The following is a 17627-nucleotide window of genomic DNA, read 5'->3' on the forward strand; positions in this document are numbered from 1 at the left end:
TTAATCTCTTGTGCGGGACTTAGTCAAAAGCCTTTTGTAAGTCCAAATACACCACATCCACTGGTTCTCCCTTGTCCACTCTACTAGTTACATCCTCAAAAAATTCTAGATTTGTTAAGCATGATTTCCCTTTCATAAATCTATGCTGACTTGGATCGATCCTGTCACAGCTTTCCAAATGCTCTGCTATTTCATTTTTAATAATTGATTCCAACATTTTCTCACCACCGATGCCAGGCTAACCAGTTTATAATTCCCTGTTTTTGCTCTCCCTCCTTTTTAAAAAGTGGTGTTACATTAGCTACTCTCCAGTCCATAGGAACTGATCCAAAGTCAATTGAATGTTGGAAAATGATCACCAATGCATCCACTATTTCTAGGGCCACTTTCTTAAGTACTCTGGGATGCAGCCTATCAGGCCCTGGGGATTTATCGGCTTTCAATCCCATCAATTTCCCTAACACAATTTCCTGATTAATAAGGATTCCCTTCAGTTCCTCCTTCTCGCTAGACCCTCGGTCCCTTAGTATTTCCGGAAGGTTATTTGTGTCTTCCTTAGTGAAGACAGAACCAAAGTATTTTTTCAAATGGTCTGCCATTTCTTTGTTCCCCATTATAAATTCACCTGATTCTGACTGCAATGGACCTACGTTTGTCTTCACTAACCTTTTTCTCTTCACATATTTATAGACGCTTTTGCAGTCAGTTTTTATGTTCCCTGCAAGCTTCCTCTCCTACTCTATTTTCCCCCTCCTAATTAAATCCTTTGTCCTCCTCTGCTGAGTTCTAAATTTCTCCCAGTCCTCAGGTTTGCTGCTTTTTCTGACCAATTTATATGCCTCTTCCTTGGATTCCCTAATTCCCCTTGTTAGCCAGGTTGAGCCACCTTCCCCGTTTTATTTTTATTCCAGACAGGGATGTACAATTGTTGAAGTTCCTCCATGTGATCTATAAATGTCTGCCATTGCCTATCCACCATCAACCCTTTAAGTATCATTTGCCAGTCTATCCTAGCCAATTCACGTTCTTGGAAGGAGTGAAGCACTGATTCACCTGAATGTTACCAGGGCTCCAAGGGTTAAATTATGAGGAAAGATTACATACACTAAACTTGTATTCCATGGAATATAGAAGGTTAAGGGCTGATTTGATTGCGGTCTTTAGGATTTTGAAAGGAATTGATAGGGTAGATAGAGAAAAACTGTTTGCGCTAGTGAGGGAATGGCATTGTGACAGCCTGGCCCAACTATTATTGAGCAGATTAACTCATCCTCACTCAGCTGCATCTAAAACAAGTCCCTAAAATAGACAGTTGATTGAGTAACAACTTCTGCAACTCATCCACTTATTTCGAACTCTCTTCCGCATTCCTTTCTGAGGATGTAGGTGGTGCAATATCTGATTCATCTTACATACATATATATGTAAATAAGCTGGGATAACCAGAAAGCCAGAGATTGTATTGGACATTACGTACAAGCGGGGCTGAAAATCTCCACACTATCACAATGCAGAGGGTGTTGCAATAAAACATTCAAAACATTTAATACGTAGTGGTTGGTGTCAGTGGGGTCAGTTTGCCTTCCCTGACCCAGAGCGGTTGCGAGTCACTCCCACTCCCTGGTTCTCGTTTGTAAATCCCCCTCCCCCCCACCCCCCCATCTCTCGTTCCCTGCACCTGATTTATAAGTGTAGGCAAGGTTTTTCTGAGCGTACAAAAATCTACACTTTCTCCATTCTAAGTTAGTTTGGAGTAAGTTTTCGCTGCCTAAACTTGCAAAACAGGTGTAAGTGGTTGGACACACCCCCTTTTGAAAAAAAAAATCTGTTCTAAAATGGAACTATTCTAACTGACTAGAACTGGAGCAAACTAAATGCCGAGAATTGCAATTTCTAAGATGCTCCATTCTAAACTAGTTGTTCCAAAAAAATAGGAGCAACTCAGGCCGAAATTTGAGCCCTTGCACACTACATTTTGTGATGTGCCCATCATTGAAATCTAGCTGCCATGGCTACGATAAGTCCTGTCTATTCTTGGCTTGGCCTCAATGTGGAGCTCCTCACCACAGCACAGCACTTCCCCAAAGGTCCCAACTGTCCTGATTCAATTCTTTCTTGATTTCCATGCTTAAAAGAACTATTGTAATCATATTTTTTGGGGGAATTAAAGGATTAAATTAAAAGCAGGTTTGCCGTATATTCTTAATTTGTTTTATTCATACTTCTAAATCACAGGGTTTTAACAGCCAATTGTAATTTAAGATTTAAAGTTAGACAATAACAAAGTGTTAATCCCTGATTAAGAAATGTGAGGCAAAAAACAAAATTAAGTATATGCAAAGCCAAAGCTCTCCTAACTTGGATTGATGGAAACGATGGGGCCAAAAATGATTGCACATTCTGGCACAGTTCTACCACAACTCCAGTGGGAGTGAACTGAAGGACCAGAATGTAGGCCGGGCCCCAGGGCCTTGTGGGTGCAGAAGCACCACCTACCCTAATCAAGACCAGCAGAATGAGAGGGGTGTGTCTCCAGCCATCAGAGGAATATGGTGAGACCAGATGAACCATGCCACCAAATGGCAGAATTGGGGCTAGAGGAGGGTTGTGTCCTGGACTCGCCAAAGATTTTTAAAATTATTACAAAGGACTTCAGCCCCTTAATAAAGAGGGCTGGTAAGTGCTGGTAAATATTTTTTTGTAGGCACTTGTCAGTAGGATGCAAATTAGGGAACCCACTCCTGAACTTGGAAAGTCTGCCGGATAATAAAATAATATCTCTGATTTTGACCTTAAATCTAATTTTTAAGGCTCGTGTCCCTGATTTTCAAGTAAACAAACTGGGAACATACATTCCACCCGAAGAGAAGAAACTCAGATAGTCCAATTCATCTACAGCAAGCAAGCTTTCTACTGGCAAAAGGCAGAGTAGTAATGTTGTTGTTGAAAGTCCAGCTTGTTGAACAATTGAGGTCTAGTGTGCACGTTAGAGACATCCAGTAACATTCCTTTAACTCTTCTCTCTGATTTTTCTTGCAGCAATCAATGGGCATGTGGCAGAAACCCTGCCTGGGCTGGTAATGGCGCAAAACCGGTTAGTCCGCTGGTATCTCACAAACATGGTTGGATCTGCTGATATCTACAGTGTGCATTTTCATGGTCAACCTTTTATAATGAGAAGATCCAAAGAGCACAGGATGGGAGTTTACACGCTATTTCCTGGTGGGTATTTTAAAATATAATTTCTAAACTTCAACTCCTCATAACACAGCAATCTCCAATACACCCTGCACCCTTTATTGTAGTACACGCTGATATATCCCATGCCACTCACTAGAGTATACACGGATATACCACACATTAGGTACCTTTTCTTAACTGTCTGAACTGCAGCATTATGTGTGAGATCCCTGAATGCTTTGTCCCTCTAATGTCTGTCCATCAATGATTTTGCTGTAAAATATAGGATTAAATAGCAAACGGTTTACTTCTATCTGTCTTAACATAGACCAGCTGGCACCTCTCAATACGTTCAGACCCCATTGTATAATATTGAATAATATAATATTTCGGCAGGACAATGATGAGACTTGCACTGTTTCCTATCCATATGTTCTATCTGCCTTCCCAAACCTGTGACATTGAACATTCAGTTTTTTTGTGTCTTAAAAAGACAATGATCTGCCAATGATTCAGCAGGCTTGCATAATCAGTAACAGTGACAAGGAAGGTCATGTGTTTGGTGCCAAGTCAGGCTTAGTTAGCTGATTTCAACTACGGTGTTGAAAAGGTGTGCTACAACTAACCTTTCAGTGCCCGTGGGCTGGGGTTTAGAGAGGGAAATAAATTGGCCAGGGGTCCTGCTCCTGATCACTTTTCAGTGACTCCTGGATGAAGGTGCGCATATGTGGACATTGAAGAACAGGGTCAAGCTTTGCTGCATTGCCCCTTATGATTGAATAACCTACTGGCACTCACCCATAAACAATGACCATTTGGACAAGGTACTGGAGCCCTTGTCCAATAAACTGGTGCCCATACCCCAGGGAGGAATAAATGTCTACAGGAGAACAGAACAGAGGAGGAATGTGCTGAAGGGAAGAAAAAAAACATTATCTTATTATTATCCAGTAGCTTTAATGTATTTTTTTGAAGCAATCTGCTTCCATATTTATTAATGATGTGAATGCCTTTAATGTGCTTATTGTCACAGGCTCATTTGGAACCATCGAAATGTACCCGGCCAAAGTGGGCTACTGGCTTGTGGATTGTGAGACTGCTGAATACCAACAGGCAGGGATGCGTGCCATCTTCCTAGTCTACAACTCCAGTGGGTATCATTCTCCTGTGTCAGTCATGGATATGTGCAATAGGTGAAGATAAAGTAGATAATGCTACATTATCGAAAATAGACCTGAATAATATCTGAACAGGGACAGGATTTTGATTGAGAAATCAAGAAGAAGAGGCCTGACTCAGAAATGCAGTAAATTAGGTGATGCCGAGCTTAGGTCTTAATAGACTGAAGATTGTAGGAGAGAGGAAAGCTGAGGGATAATTTGAGCTTTTTTTTTCTTGGTCAGCCGGACATCTAGCATGCACGTAAACCAATCACCATGTGTAAGAATCATGCTACTGAGAAATCTACACCTATAGAATTCGTGTTAGCCCAATACAGGCCACCAAATCTTGCAAAGGTAATTGGCACAAAGGGCTTGGGGGAGAGTGATGTTGTATATGCAGACTATGGTTGTACTCTCTGTGTAGTCACTGTGTGGTTGCATAAGATAGAGACTTGTTTACCTGATTTTAGTCCAGATTTTAGATCCTGGGTGTATTTCCACTGGAGAAAAGAAGGCTAAGAGGAAATTTGACCTTTTTTTTAAATTATGAAGTGTTTTACCAGAGTGACTAGGGAAAGACTATTTCCACTGGCCGGGGAAGGGTCATTAATCACTAAGTGATAAGAAAGGATAGGAGAAATGTCTTTACATAGATTTGTTAGAACATGGATTACTCTGCCATAGGGAGTAGTTGAGACAGAGACAATTGTATCTTGTAAGGAAAAAGTAGATAACCTTTGAAGCAGAGGATAATACAGAGCTATGTGGAGAGACTAGAGCAGTCGGATTAGTTTGGGAATGCTCTAGCAAAGTGTTATGTCTGTAATGTACTTACGAATAACTCCACGAGGCAATATGTTGTACTCAAACTATAGTGATCTTGGTCCTTTATTTCAAACTCCAGAGTGAGGCACAAGCATGGTGTGCAGCATTTTATACTGGGCCCTGCCACCAGGGCAGGAAACCCCAGTCTCCACCAGTTGCACCCTCTAGTGGTGCCAGCATGTATATACACAGTGTAAACCTTATTGTAAGTACATCAGTCTCCATCTTATTGCAACCACACAGTGACTACACAGAGAATACATCCATAGTCTGCATATACAACATCACTCTCCCCCAAGTCCTTTGTGCCAATTACCTTTGCACTATGTGCTCTGGCTTAGCTCTCCCCAGACTTGAGTGCCAATAGCCTTTGCACCTTGGCTGTGCTTTGGCTTGGCTCTCTCCCTGTTAATTCCCCAAGTCCTTTTCCCACAATGTTGGGTAGTGGTTACCAGATTGGATGGTTTGATGATGCAGTGGAGGTTCCAGTGGGTTCTGGGTGTGATCCATGTGTGTGTCCATGGCTACATACATCCATTTCCACCCTCCCACCACCCACAGCGAGATCATGCAGCTGGCCCGTTACATTAACATACAGGATCAGACACAGTGCACGTACAAAGAAAGAAAGAAAAACAATTTTTTACAGTTTGTATCATGACACCTTGGTTCTGTGACTTACATTCGTTACATTTTATGGTCGTGTGCCAGGATTGGGTAGATTGCATTCATGGTTCAGTCATGGTCAGTACTGAGGTAAAGTACAGGTATGTGTGGACGCTAGTTCCAGAGCAACCGGATGGGGTCCTAGTCGTCTGATGGCAGCGCTGCGCCCCCTGTTAGCAGGGTGGGCTTGGTTCGGTCACCTAGCCAGGACTCAGGGCCTTTGTCGTTGCCTAGTGGTGGGCGGAGCCACAGATGTGTGTGGCCTCTCTGTCCTCCCTTGAGGGCAGAGTCTTCTGCCTGCTCTCTAACGGTGTTGGGAATCCTGGCTGTTTCAGGTCCCGTTTGGGGAACTCGTTGGTTCTGACCTTTTGCTCCCAGACATGGCCGAGGTAGTGACTGGGTCTGGGGGCTGTGCCGTCTCCACCCGGGTGGTGGGCAACGGCGGCCGACTACGCGTATTGGCGCCGTTTTCATTTCCAGGTCCGTGGCGAATAGTGCCATCGGGTGCCTGCAGCATTGGATAGACCTAGGGCAGGGTATCAGGATCAGTGCCTTCACCCTCCTGAGGTCGCTGGCCTATAACGTGTGGGGACACCTGGGGCAGGGCATCAGGATCAGCGTCTTTACCCTCCTGAAGTCGCTTGCTTGCTACTTTTGGGGACACTCTATTCCCGACATCTCACAACAACATTTTGTTCTTTACTTTAGGAATAGTACGGACAATTCGCAACAACGTTTTGTTCACAATCTTAATCGGTTCGTTACATTGATTGTCATGCATACAATGTCTCTTTAAGTTCAGTTGGTTGCAGGTTTCCTTTAAGAGAACCCTGCTGGCTTTACCCCAATCAAATCCTTTGTTAGACACCACGTGTTGGTCCCTCAGCGTTGCCACTCGTGCTATGGCCGCGGCCATCTTTCTTTCAGCCACGCTGCACCTCGCTGTAGCAGGGACGCCATCTTGCCTCTGTCCTCGAAGTCAACTGCCTTGATCCTTCTCTCCCATGATTCTGCCACAAAAGCTGGAAGAGTGCCTGTGAATTCGATCTTCCTCCCCAGGAGTCCTGCCACTGGAGCCGGGAAGGTACTTTTAGGTCGTTCCGGTCGGATCATTGCCATGCAGTCATGATGGATAGTCTGTGCCTCAGGTGCTGCGCTGGTCTGTTCTCTGGTGCCTGGCCCAAGCGAAGGTGAGGTTTTGCTCTGCCTTTAAGCACAGGGGAGATCAATTGCTGGAGTGAAGAGGTCTTCCCATTTCCACTGGATCTTCCCCATCCACCTTCTTCCAAGTAGCGTTGGACCATTACCTGCAACAATCCACAGAGGTAACTTGTGCACCACGCCATTATGGATTGCACTTACATCCGCACTACCAAGGACTGGGGTCAGCTCCTTGGTGTAGGTGCGCAACTTTTCCTGTAGTGGAACCAGCTCGGGTCGTTTTTTGTTCCATAGCCTCTCAAAGGCATCCTGGTTCATTACTGACTGGCTCGCTCCCGTGTCCACTTCCATGAAGACTGGAATGCCATTTATCTCGACTTCCATCTTCACTGGAGGACAATCAGTGGTGCAGGTATACACTCCATTCACTTCTTCTTGGGGCTGAGCTGCCTCTCTGGCCAAATCATCATACTCCCCGCTGGATTCAAAGTCATCTACCGACTCCTCTGCTAGATGGTGAGTCATATTTCTTTTACACATATGCTGGAGGTGGCCCTTCGTGTTGCAGGCTTTGCATATGTACTCAGCAAACCGACACTGGTGAGCCCTATGGTTTCCTCCGCAACCCCTCAGCGGACTCTGAGTTCTGGAACCCTGGGGTCTGTGCTCTCTGCCCTGGGCAGAGCCATGTTCTACAGTCTTGCCTGTGAAAGGCACCATTCTGTGTACAGTACTTGCCGGGTTTGAGTCCACGGGCTGAATAATTTGCTTGGTGCTGCAGGTCGAGATCATGAATGCCTGACTGATGCTGATGGCCTTCTGCAAGTTGACTGCGGTGTCAGCAGATAATAGCTGTGAAGGAGGCCCTCGTGGCTGATTCCCATAACGAAGATGTCTCGCAATGCTTCATTGAAGGACGTGCCAAAATCACACGGTGCCACAAGTCTCCTGAGGTTGGCAGCATATTTTGCAATCTCCTGGCCCTCAGGTCTGCGGTGAGTGTCAAATCGGTACCTGGCCATGAGGATGCTCTCTTTTGGTTTTAGTTGGTTGCGAGTTACTTCAGTCAGCTCATCATATGTCTTATCCTTGGCCTTCGTGGGTGCCAGCAACTCCCTGACGAGACGGTAGACCTCAGGCCCACAACTGGTCAGCAGTACAGCCTTGCGCTTCTCCGCCAATGTGTCCATCTCCCCTGCCAGATTGTTTGCCACGAAATATTGCTCGAGCCTTTCCGTGAAGGCATCCCAATCATCACCCGCTGCGAAGTCTTTTAGTGTGCCAAAGGTAGCCATGATCGCGTGAAAGTCCTTATTCTCATCGCCAGCTGTTATGTCTGTAATGTTCTTATGAATGACTGCACGAGGCAATGTGTTGTACTCAAACTGTAGTGATCTTGGTCCTTTATTCCAAACTCCAGAGTGAAGCACAAGCATGGTGTGCAGCCTTTTATACTGGGCCCTGCCACTAGGGCAAGAAACCCCGGTCTCCATCAGTTGCACCCTCTAGTAGTGCCAGCATGTATATACACAGTGTAAACCTTATTGATATTACATCAGGTAAACAAGTCTCCATCTTATGTAATCACACAGTGACTACACAGAGAGTACATCCATAGTCTGCATATATAACACAAAGACCCAACTCAGACATAAAAAGCCAAATTACCTCCTTCTCTACTGTAAAACGCATTGGTTCAGAGAGGATAGGTGCAGGCTGTCAAAACTAAGGCATAGGGATCCCAAGTGTACGTAGAAGTACTGATGGAGTTCAAATAGTTAAAGGCACAGAGCACTGGCCAGCTCCCTGATACTTGTCCGGCTCAGGAGAATTCAGAAGGGCCCAGGATTCCAGAAGGCCTCAGCGTTGGCATGTGTAGAATATCTATACCTCCAATGAAAATATTGAAACATAGAAAATAGGTGCAGGAGTAGGCCATTCGGCCCTTCGAGCCTGCACCGCCATTCAATGAGTTCATGGCTGAACATGCAACTTCAGTACCCCATTCCTGCTTTCTCGCCATACCCCTTCATCACCCTAGTAGTAAGGACTACATCTAACTCCTTTTTGAATATATTTAGTGAATTGGCTTCAACAACTTTCTGTGGTAGAGAATTCCACAGATTCACCACTCTCTGGGTGAAGAAGTTTCTCCTCATCTCGGTCCTAAATGGCTTACCCCTTATCCTTAGACTGTGACCCCTGGTTCTGGACTTCGCCAACATTGGGAACATTCTTCCTGCATCTAACCTGTCTAAACTCATCAGAAATATAAACGTTTCTATGAGATCCCCTCTCATTCTTCTGAACTCCGGTGAATACAAGACAAGTTGACCCAGTCTTTCTTGATATATCAGTCCCGCCATCCCGGGAATCAGTCTGGTGAACCTTCGCTGCACTCCCTCAATAGCAAGAATGTCCTTCCTCAAGTTAGGAGACCAAAACTGTACACAATACTCCAGGTGTGGCTTCACCAAGGCCCTGTACAACTGTAGTAACACCTCCCTGCCGCTGTACTCAAATCCCCTCGCTATGAAGGCCAACATGCCATTTGCTTTCTTAACCGCCTGCTGTACCTGCATGCCAACCTTCAATGACTGATGTACCATGACACCCATGTCTCGTTGCACCTCCCCTTTTCCTAATCTGTCACCATTCAGATAATAGTCTGTCTCTCTGTTTTTACCACCAAAGTGGATAACCTCACATTTATCCACATTATACTTCATCTGCCATGCATTTGCCCACTCACCTATCCTATCCAAGTCACTCTGCAGCCTCATAGCATCCTCCTCGCAGCTCACACTGCCACCCAACTTAGTGTCATCCGCAAATTTGGAGATACTACATTTAATCCCCTCATCTAAATCATTAATGTACAATGTAAACAGCTGGGGTCCCAGCACAGAACCTTGCGGTACCCCACTAGTCACTGCCTGCCATTCTGAAAAGTACCCATTTACTCCTATTCTTTGCTTCCTGTCTGCCAACCAGTTCTCAATCCACGTCAGCACACTACCCCCAATCCCATGTGCTTTAACTTTGCACATTAATCTCTTGTGTGGGACCTTGTCGAAAGCCTTCTGAAAGTCCAAATACATCACATCAACTGGTTCTCCCTTGTCCACTCTACTGGAAACATCCTCAAAAAATTCCAGAAGATTTGTCAAGCATGATTTCCCTTTCACAAGTCCATGCTGAATTGGACCTATCATGTCACCTCTTTCCAAATGCACTGCTATGACATCCTTAATAATTGATTCCATAATTTTGCCCACTACTGATGTCAGGCTGACCGGTCTATAATTCCCTGTTTTCTCATTCCCTCCTTTTTTAAAAAGTGGGGTTACATTGGCTACCCTCCACTCCATAGGAACTGATCCAGAGTCTATGGAATGTTGGAAAATGACTATCAATGCATCCGCTATTTCCAAGGCCACCTCCTTAAATACTCTGGGATGCAGTCCATCAGGCCCTGGGGATTTATCGGCCTTCAATCCCATCAATTTCCCCAACACAATTTCCCGACTAATAAAGATTTCCCTCAGTTCCTCCTTCTTACTAGACCCTCTGACCCCTTTTATATCCGGAAGGTTGTTTGTGTCCTCCTTAGTGAATACCGAACCAAAGTACTTATTCAATTAGTCTGCCATTTCTTTGTTCCCCGTTATGACTTCCCCTGATTCTGACTGCAGGGGACCTACGTTTGTCTTTACTAACCTTTTTCTCTTTACATATCTATAGAAACTTTTGCAGTCCGTCTTAATGTTCCCTGCAAGCTTCCTCTCGTACTCTATTTTCCCTGCCCTAATCAAACCCTTTGTCCTCCTCTGCTGAGTTCTAAATTTCTCCCAGTCCCCGGGTTCGCTGCTATTTCTGGCAAATATGTATGCCACTTTAATACTATCCCTGATTTCCCTTGATAGCCACGGTTGAGCCACCTTCCCTTTTTTATTTTTACGCCAGACAGGGATGTACAATTGTTGTAGTTCATCCATGCGGTCTCTAAATGTCTGCCATTGCCCATCCACAGTCAATCCCTTAAGTATCATTCGCCAATCTATCCTAGCCAATTCATGCCTCATACCTTCAAAGTTACCCTTCTTTAAGTTCTGGACCATGGTCTTTGAATTAACTGTTTCATTCTCCATCCTAATGTAGAATGCCACCATATTATGGTCACTCTTTCCCAAGGGGCCTCGCACAACAAGATTGCTAATTAATCCTCTCTCATTACACAATACCCAGTCTAAGATGGCCTCTCCCCTAGTTGGTTCCTCGACATATTGGTCTAGAAAACCATCCCTTATGCACTCCAGGAAATCCTCCTCCACCGTATTGCTTCCAGTTTGGTTAGCCCAATCTATATGCATATTAAAGTCACCCATGATAACTGCTGCACCTTTATTGCATGCACCCCTAATTTCCTGTTTGATGCCCTCCCCAACATCACTACTACTGTTTGGAGGTCTGTACACAACTCCCACTAATGTTTTTTGCCCTTTGGTGTTCTGCAGCTCTACCCATATAGATTCCACATCATCCAAGCTAATGTCCTTCCTAAATATTGCATTAATCTCCTCTTTAACCAGCAATGCTACCCCACCTCCTTTTCCTTTTATTCTATCCTTCCTGAATGTTGAATATCCATGGATGTTGAGTTCCCAGCCCTGATCATCCTGGAGCCACGTCTCTGTAATCCCAATCACATCATATCTGTTAACATCTATTTGCACAGTTAATTCATCCACCTTATTACGGATACTCCTTGCATTAAGACACAAAGCCTTCAGGCTTGTTTTTTTAACATCCTTTGTCCTTTTAGAATTATGATGTAGTGTGGCCCTTTTTGTTTCTTGACTTTGTTTACTCGGCCTTCCACTATTGCTTTTTACCTTTCTACCATCTGTTTCTGACTCCATATTACTTCGCTCTATCTCGCTGCATAGGTTCCCATCCCCCTGCCATATTAGTTTAAACACTCCTGAACTGCATTAGCAAATGTTACCCCTAGGACATCAGTTCCAATCCTGCCCAAGTGCAGACTGTCCCTTATGTTCAGGTCCCACTTCCCCCAGAACTGGTTCCAATGACCTCGGAATTTGAATCCCTCCCTCTTGCACCACTGCTCAAGCCACGTATTTATTCTAACTATCCTGCTCCCTCTACTCTGATTAACACGTGGAACTGGTAGCAATCCAGAGATTACTACCTTTGAGGTCCTACTTTTTAATTTAAATCCTAGCTCCCTAAATTCAGCTTGTAGGACCTCTTCCCGCTTCTTACTTATATTGTTGGTAACTACATGTACCACAACAACTGGCTGTTCACCCTCCCTCTCCAGAATGCTCTGCAGCCGCTCCGAGACATCCTTGACTCTTGCACCAGAGAGGCAACATACCATCCTGGAGTCTCGGTTGCGGCTTGGAGATAATAAAGAAACTAGAAAAATAGCAGCAGTAAACACATAGAAATTCTGAGTTTTCAATTGAATCACTTCATTGCTCAGAAACTAGTTAATCCAACTCAACTTTGATATAGTTCATGCATTTTAAAGCACACTTGGTTACAGTAAAGATGAACTGTACAGTAATCTTCCTTTCCCCTTTGAGCTGTGGTAATATACTGACACCGTAAACTCACACTGGGCTGGAACAAAGGACAACAGTGAATTTGCAGGCTGATTAACAGTCTAATGGGCTGCAACATGAACGCTCCTTCCTGGTCGTAACCATTGTTATACCAGCCGATGTGGTTGTTACTCCCATACAGCGGAAGGATTTTATAAGCTCTCACAACCCATATGAAGGTGCCTCCTGAATCCTGAGTATCCTGCTGGATGTCAACCCAGATTCAGAGCCAGAGATCTCTACTCATTGGGATTGACTGGAGCAGGGTTTGAACAGTGCCTGAGTTGCAGGCACTGAAGTTTTAATCTAAAATGTCAATTTTTAAATAAATGCTTTAGTGGGCTAACAACTGCTTGTCATCAAAAAATAATGAGTTTCCAATAGGCACCAACACAACGTTTTTGTTCCAAATTTGTGTCAGCTCCCTAACCGGGGAGGAAGCGGCCTTTAACCTTCCTACCCAGGTGAGGCAATTTCCAGGCACAAGCCAGAGAAACGAATTTAAATCAGATTCTGAACATAACGGAGCTTCTCAACGGCAAGTTAGATATGAATTTGACACCAAAACACCGCAATGATCGTGCTCAGACTGCAATAAATGTGATGATGTTCTTCATATTTCAGACTGCAGAGTGCCCCTGGGTCTAGCAACCGGAAGAATAGCAGATTCACAGCTCACAGCTTCTGGCTACATAGGTCAGTGAAACTTTATTTACATTTTCTATTGTTGACAAGTTTAAGTCCTTCAGCACTTGGGGTGGGGGAAGGGGGTGGTGTTTAATCCTAACCACCCAGCAGAAACTGGGCGGGCAGTTAAAGTGCCCCAGGTTACTTATCTGCTAGAAAGCTGTCTGGATCCCATCTGTCCGATTGTAACCTGCTCTTCTGAGCAAGTAGCAAAGGTACTCACCTGAAGCCAGTGGAGTCATAGAAACATAGAATCATAGAAAATAGGTGCAGGAGTGGGCCATTCGGCCCTTCGAGCCTGCACCGCCATTCAATGAGTTCATGGCTGAACATGCAACTTCAGTACCCCATTCATGCTTTCTCGCCATACCCCTTGATCCCCCTAAGGGGACTACATCGAACTCCTTTTTGAATATATTTAGTGAATTGGCCTCAACAACTTTCTGTGGCAGAGAATTCCACAGGTTCACCACTCTCTGGGTGAAGAAGTTTCTCCTCATCTCGGTCCTAAATGGCTTACCCCTTATTCTTAGACTGTGACCCCTGGTTTTGGACTTCGCCAACATTGGGAACAGTCTTCCTGCATCTAACCTGTCTAAACCCGTCAGAATTTTAAACGTTTCTATGAGATCCCCTCTCATTCTTCTGAACTCCAGTGAATACAAGCCCAGTTGATCCAGTCTTTCTTGATATGTCAGTCCCGCCATCCCGGGAATCAGTCTGGTGAACCTTCGCTGCACTCCCTCAATAGCAAGAATGTCCTTCCTCAAGTTAGGAAACCAAAACTGTGCACAATACTCCAGGTGTGGGCTCACCAAGGCCCTGTACAACTGTAGTAACACCTCCCTGCCCCTGTACTCAAATCCCCTTGCTATGAAGGCCAACATGCCATTTGCTTTCTTAACCGCCTGCTGTACCTGCATGCCAACCTTCAATGACTGATGTACCATGACACCCGGGTCTCGTTGCACCTCCCTTTTCCTAATCTGTCACCATTCAGATAATAGTCTGTCTCTCTGTTTTTACCACCAAAGTGGATAACCTCACATTTATCCATATTATACTTCATCTGCCATGCATTTGCCCACTCACCTAACCTATCCAAGTCACTCTGCAGCCTCATAGCATCCTCCTCGCAGCTCACACTGCCACCCAACTTAGTGTCATCTGCAAATTTGGAGATACTACATTTAATCCCCTCGTTTAAATCATTCGTCTCAAAGGTCCTCCTTAAATATGCTGATCAGAATCAGTTGACATCAGTCGAAACTCGACGGCATTTTCACTCGACCTGAGTGGGCAAGCCATTCCACATAATTGGGCCAAGTTTCGGCCTGAGTTGCTCCTATTTTTTTGGAGCAATTGGTTTAGAATGGAGTATCTTAGAAATTTGAATTCTCGGCATTTAGTTTGCTCCAGTTCTAGTCAGTTAGAACAGTTTCACTTTGGAACAGAATTTTTTTTTCAAAAGAGGGCGTGTCCGGCCACTTACGCCTGTTTTCAAAGTTTCGGCAGTGAAAACTTACTCCAAACTAACTTAGAATGGAGTAAGTGAAGATTTTTGTACTTTCGAAAAAACCTTGTCTACACTTTAGAAAATCAGGTGTAGGTTACAAATCAGGCGTAGGGAATGGGGGGGGGCGCGGTTTAAAGGGAAGTTTACAAACATTAAACACTTCAGTTTTACAAATAAAGAGCCATCATCAATAATAAATGATAAATATATCAATAAATCAACCAATAAATCATTAAAAATAATTAAGAAAACATTTTTAAAAATTTAAAAATCAATAAATAAAACATTTTCTACTTACCGACTGCAGCACCGGGAGTCTTCCAACAGCGTGCTGGGACGGCCCCCCCAGTGTGTCTCTGTCAGTGTCTCTATCTCTCTGTCTGTGTGTGTGTGTGTCTCTCATTCTCTGTCTGTCAGTGTCTGTGTTTCTGACAGCAAGGGGAGGGGGAGAAGAGGGGTGGGGGGGAAGGGGGGGCAGGGGGGAGAAGGGGGTGGGGGGAGGGGGAGAAGGGGGTAGGGGGTTGGGGGAGAAGGGGGGTGGGGGGGAGGAGGAGGAGGAGGGAGGGAGGAGGGGGTGGGGAGGAGGAGGGGAGGAGAGGGGTGGGGGAGGAGGAGGAGGGGGGAAGGAGAGGGGTGGGGGTGGGAGTGGGGGAGGGGGAGGAGGGAGGAGGGGGGAGGAGGAGGGGGGTAGGGGCGAGAGGAGGAGAGGAGGGGTGAGGAGAAGGGGGGAGGAGAAGGGGGGAGAGGGGGAGAAGGAAGAGAGGATGGAGGGAGGGAAGGAGAGAGGAGGGAGGGAAGGAGAGAGGAGGGAGAGAAGGAGGGAAGGAGAGAGGAGGGGGAGTGGGAGGGAGAGAAGGAGGCTGAACAGCCGGGCCCAAGACTTCGGGCTGGATTTACAGGTAGGTGGTGTCGGGTCTCGGGGGGGGGGGGGTCGCGGAGGTCCGGGGGCGGGGGGGGGGAAGAGTCACGGTCGTGGGGGGGGAGGGGAAGAGTCGCAGAGGTCGGCGGGGGGGGGGGGGTAGAGTCGCGGAGATCGGGGTGGGAGAGTCGCGGAGGTCGGGGGGGGGTGGGAGAGTCGCGGAGGTTGGGGGGGGAGGGAGAGTCGCGGAGGTCCGGGGGTGGGGGCGGCGCGGAAGTCGGGTCGGGTCCGGTCGGGTGGGAGGAGCCTTATCCACGCAGCCCCAGTGAGCCCATTCGGCCAGGGCTAGGGGCTGCGTGCTTCGGGCCCCTCCCACAGTTTTGGGCACCTGGAGCTGCTGCACATGCACACCCACTGTAGCGCGCATGTGCAGAGGTCCCGGCACTGTTTTCAGTGCAGGGACCTGGCTCCGCCCCCCACAGCTCGTGCTGCGCCACGCCCAGTTCCAGAGGACCTGCAGGGAGCCGGAGAATAGGTACGTTTTTTTTAGGCACACTTTGTGGCACGAAAAACGGGCGTCCAGGTCCGGGATGCGCCGTTTTAGGGCCCATAAGGTGTACCAGCAACATGGTGATGAGGCCCGGGGGTTAAAATCACCTTAGCCTCATGCTGCTACCAGCGGGTAGGAAAACTGATTCTCACAGTTTCCCACTGGAAACCTGCTGGAACGTAAGATCTACCCTACTCATTTTCCTATAACTATTATTCCAGAATCTGCATATTCGGGGAGACAAGAGGAGTTGCATGAGTCTTGTGATTTGTGTTTAGTGGATAGCTGTGCATTTATAAAAATAATCTGGACTCTGGCTAACCAATCAACAACTTATTAAAGGCCAGATACTGAAGATTTTCTTGGGGTACCTCCCCTAATGTTTCAGTGGGTACGTGCACTGTAGTGTAGTAAATGCAGTGTAGTGTCTCTCCACACATAGGAACATAGGCACAGGCGTAGGCCATTGAGCTCCTCGAATCTGTTCTGCCAATCAATGAGATCATGGCTGATCTGCGACCTAACTCCTTAAACCTGCCTTTGGCCCATATCCCTCAATACCTTTAGTTAACAAAAAGCTATCAATCTCCGATTTCAAATTAACAATTAATCTTGTATCAATTGCTGCTTGCGGAAGAGAGTCCCAAACTTCTACCAGGGGTAGAAATGTTTCCTAATTTCATCCCTGAAAGGTCTGGTTCTAATCTTTAGACTATGCCCCCTAGTCCTAGAATCCCCAAACCCACGAAAATAGTTTCTCTCTATCTACCCGATTTGTTCCCCTTAATATCTTGAAAACTTCAATCAAATCACCCCTTAACCTTCTAAATTCTACGAAATACAACCCTAATTTGTGTAATCTCTCTTCGTAACTACGTTCTCTCTCTCTCCAAAGCCAATATATTCTTCCTAAAGATATGGTGCCCAGAATTGCTCACAGTAGTCTCGGTGTGGTCTAGCCAGGGTTTTGTATAGCTGCAGCATAACTTCTACGCCCTTGCGTTCTAGTCCTCTCGATATAAAGGCTAGCATTCCGTTAGCCTTTTAAATTATTTTCTGTCCTGTTCATGACATTTTAATATTCTATGCACCTGGACTCCCAAGTCTCTTCAGACTTCCACTGTTTTTAGTTTTTCACCATTTAGAAAGTACCCTGTTCTACCCATTTTAGGGCCAAAGTAGGTGACCTCACATTTGCCTATATTGAAATCCGCAAAGCAGGTTGATCCAGACTCAATTCCTAGCAGTTCGTTAGGCAGCAGTAGCATGAGGAAAAAGCAGCCAGGGCTTGAATTAATCTCTCTTCACAAATAGCATATGTGGACAGATCAGGCTTGGCTGTGACACCTCTTGTGGTAATATCATAGAACCATAAAATAGTAAAGTACAG

General features: G+C 45.7%; 1 protein-coding gene across 1 annotated transcript in view; it reads left to right on the plus strand.

Moving 5' to 3' along the window:
* The window catches only part of f8 (coagulation factor VIII, procoagulant component), a 105157-nt gene that overhangs the window by 65145 nt on the left and 22385 nt on the right, over positions 1-17627 (plus strand). The window contains exons 17-19 of the mRNA XM_070882990.1: positions 3040-3222; positions 4214-4330; positions 13250-13321. Of these exons, the coding sequence (XP_070739091.1) occupies positions 3040-3222; positions 4214-4330; positions 13250-13321 (372 nt within the window). The remainder of the gene's footprint in view (positions 1-3039; positions 3223-4213; positions 4331-13249; positions 13322-17627) is intronic.

This window comes from Pristiophorus japonicus, chromosome 6, assembly GCF_044704955.1.
Source record: "Pristiophorus japonicus isolate sPriJap1 chromosome 6, sPriJap1.hap1, whole genome shotgun sequence".
Classification (NCBI taxonomy): domain Eukaryota; kingdom Metazoa; phylum Chordata; class Chondrichthyes; family Pristiophoridae; genus Pristiophorus; species Pristiophorus japonicus.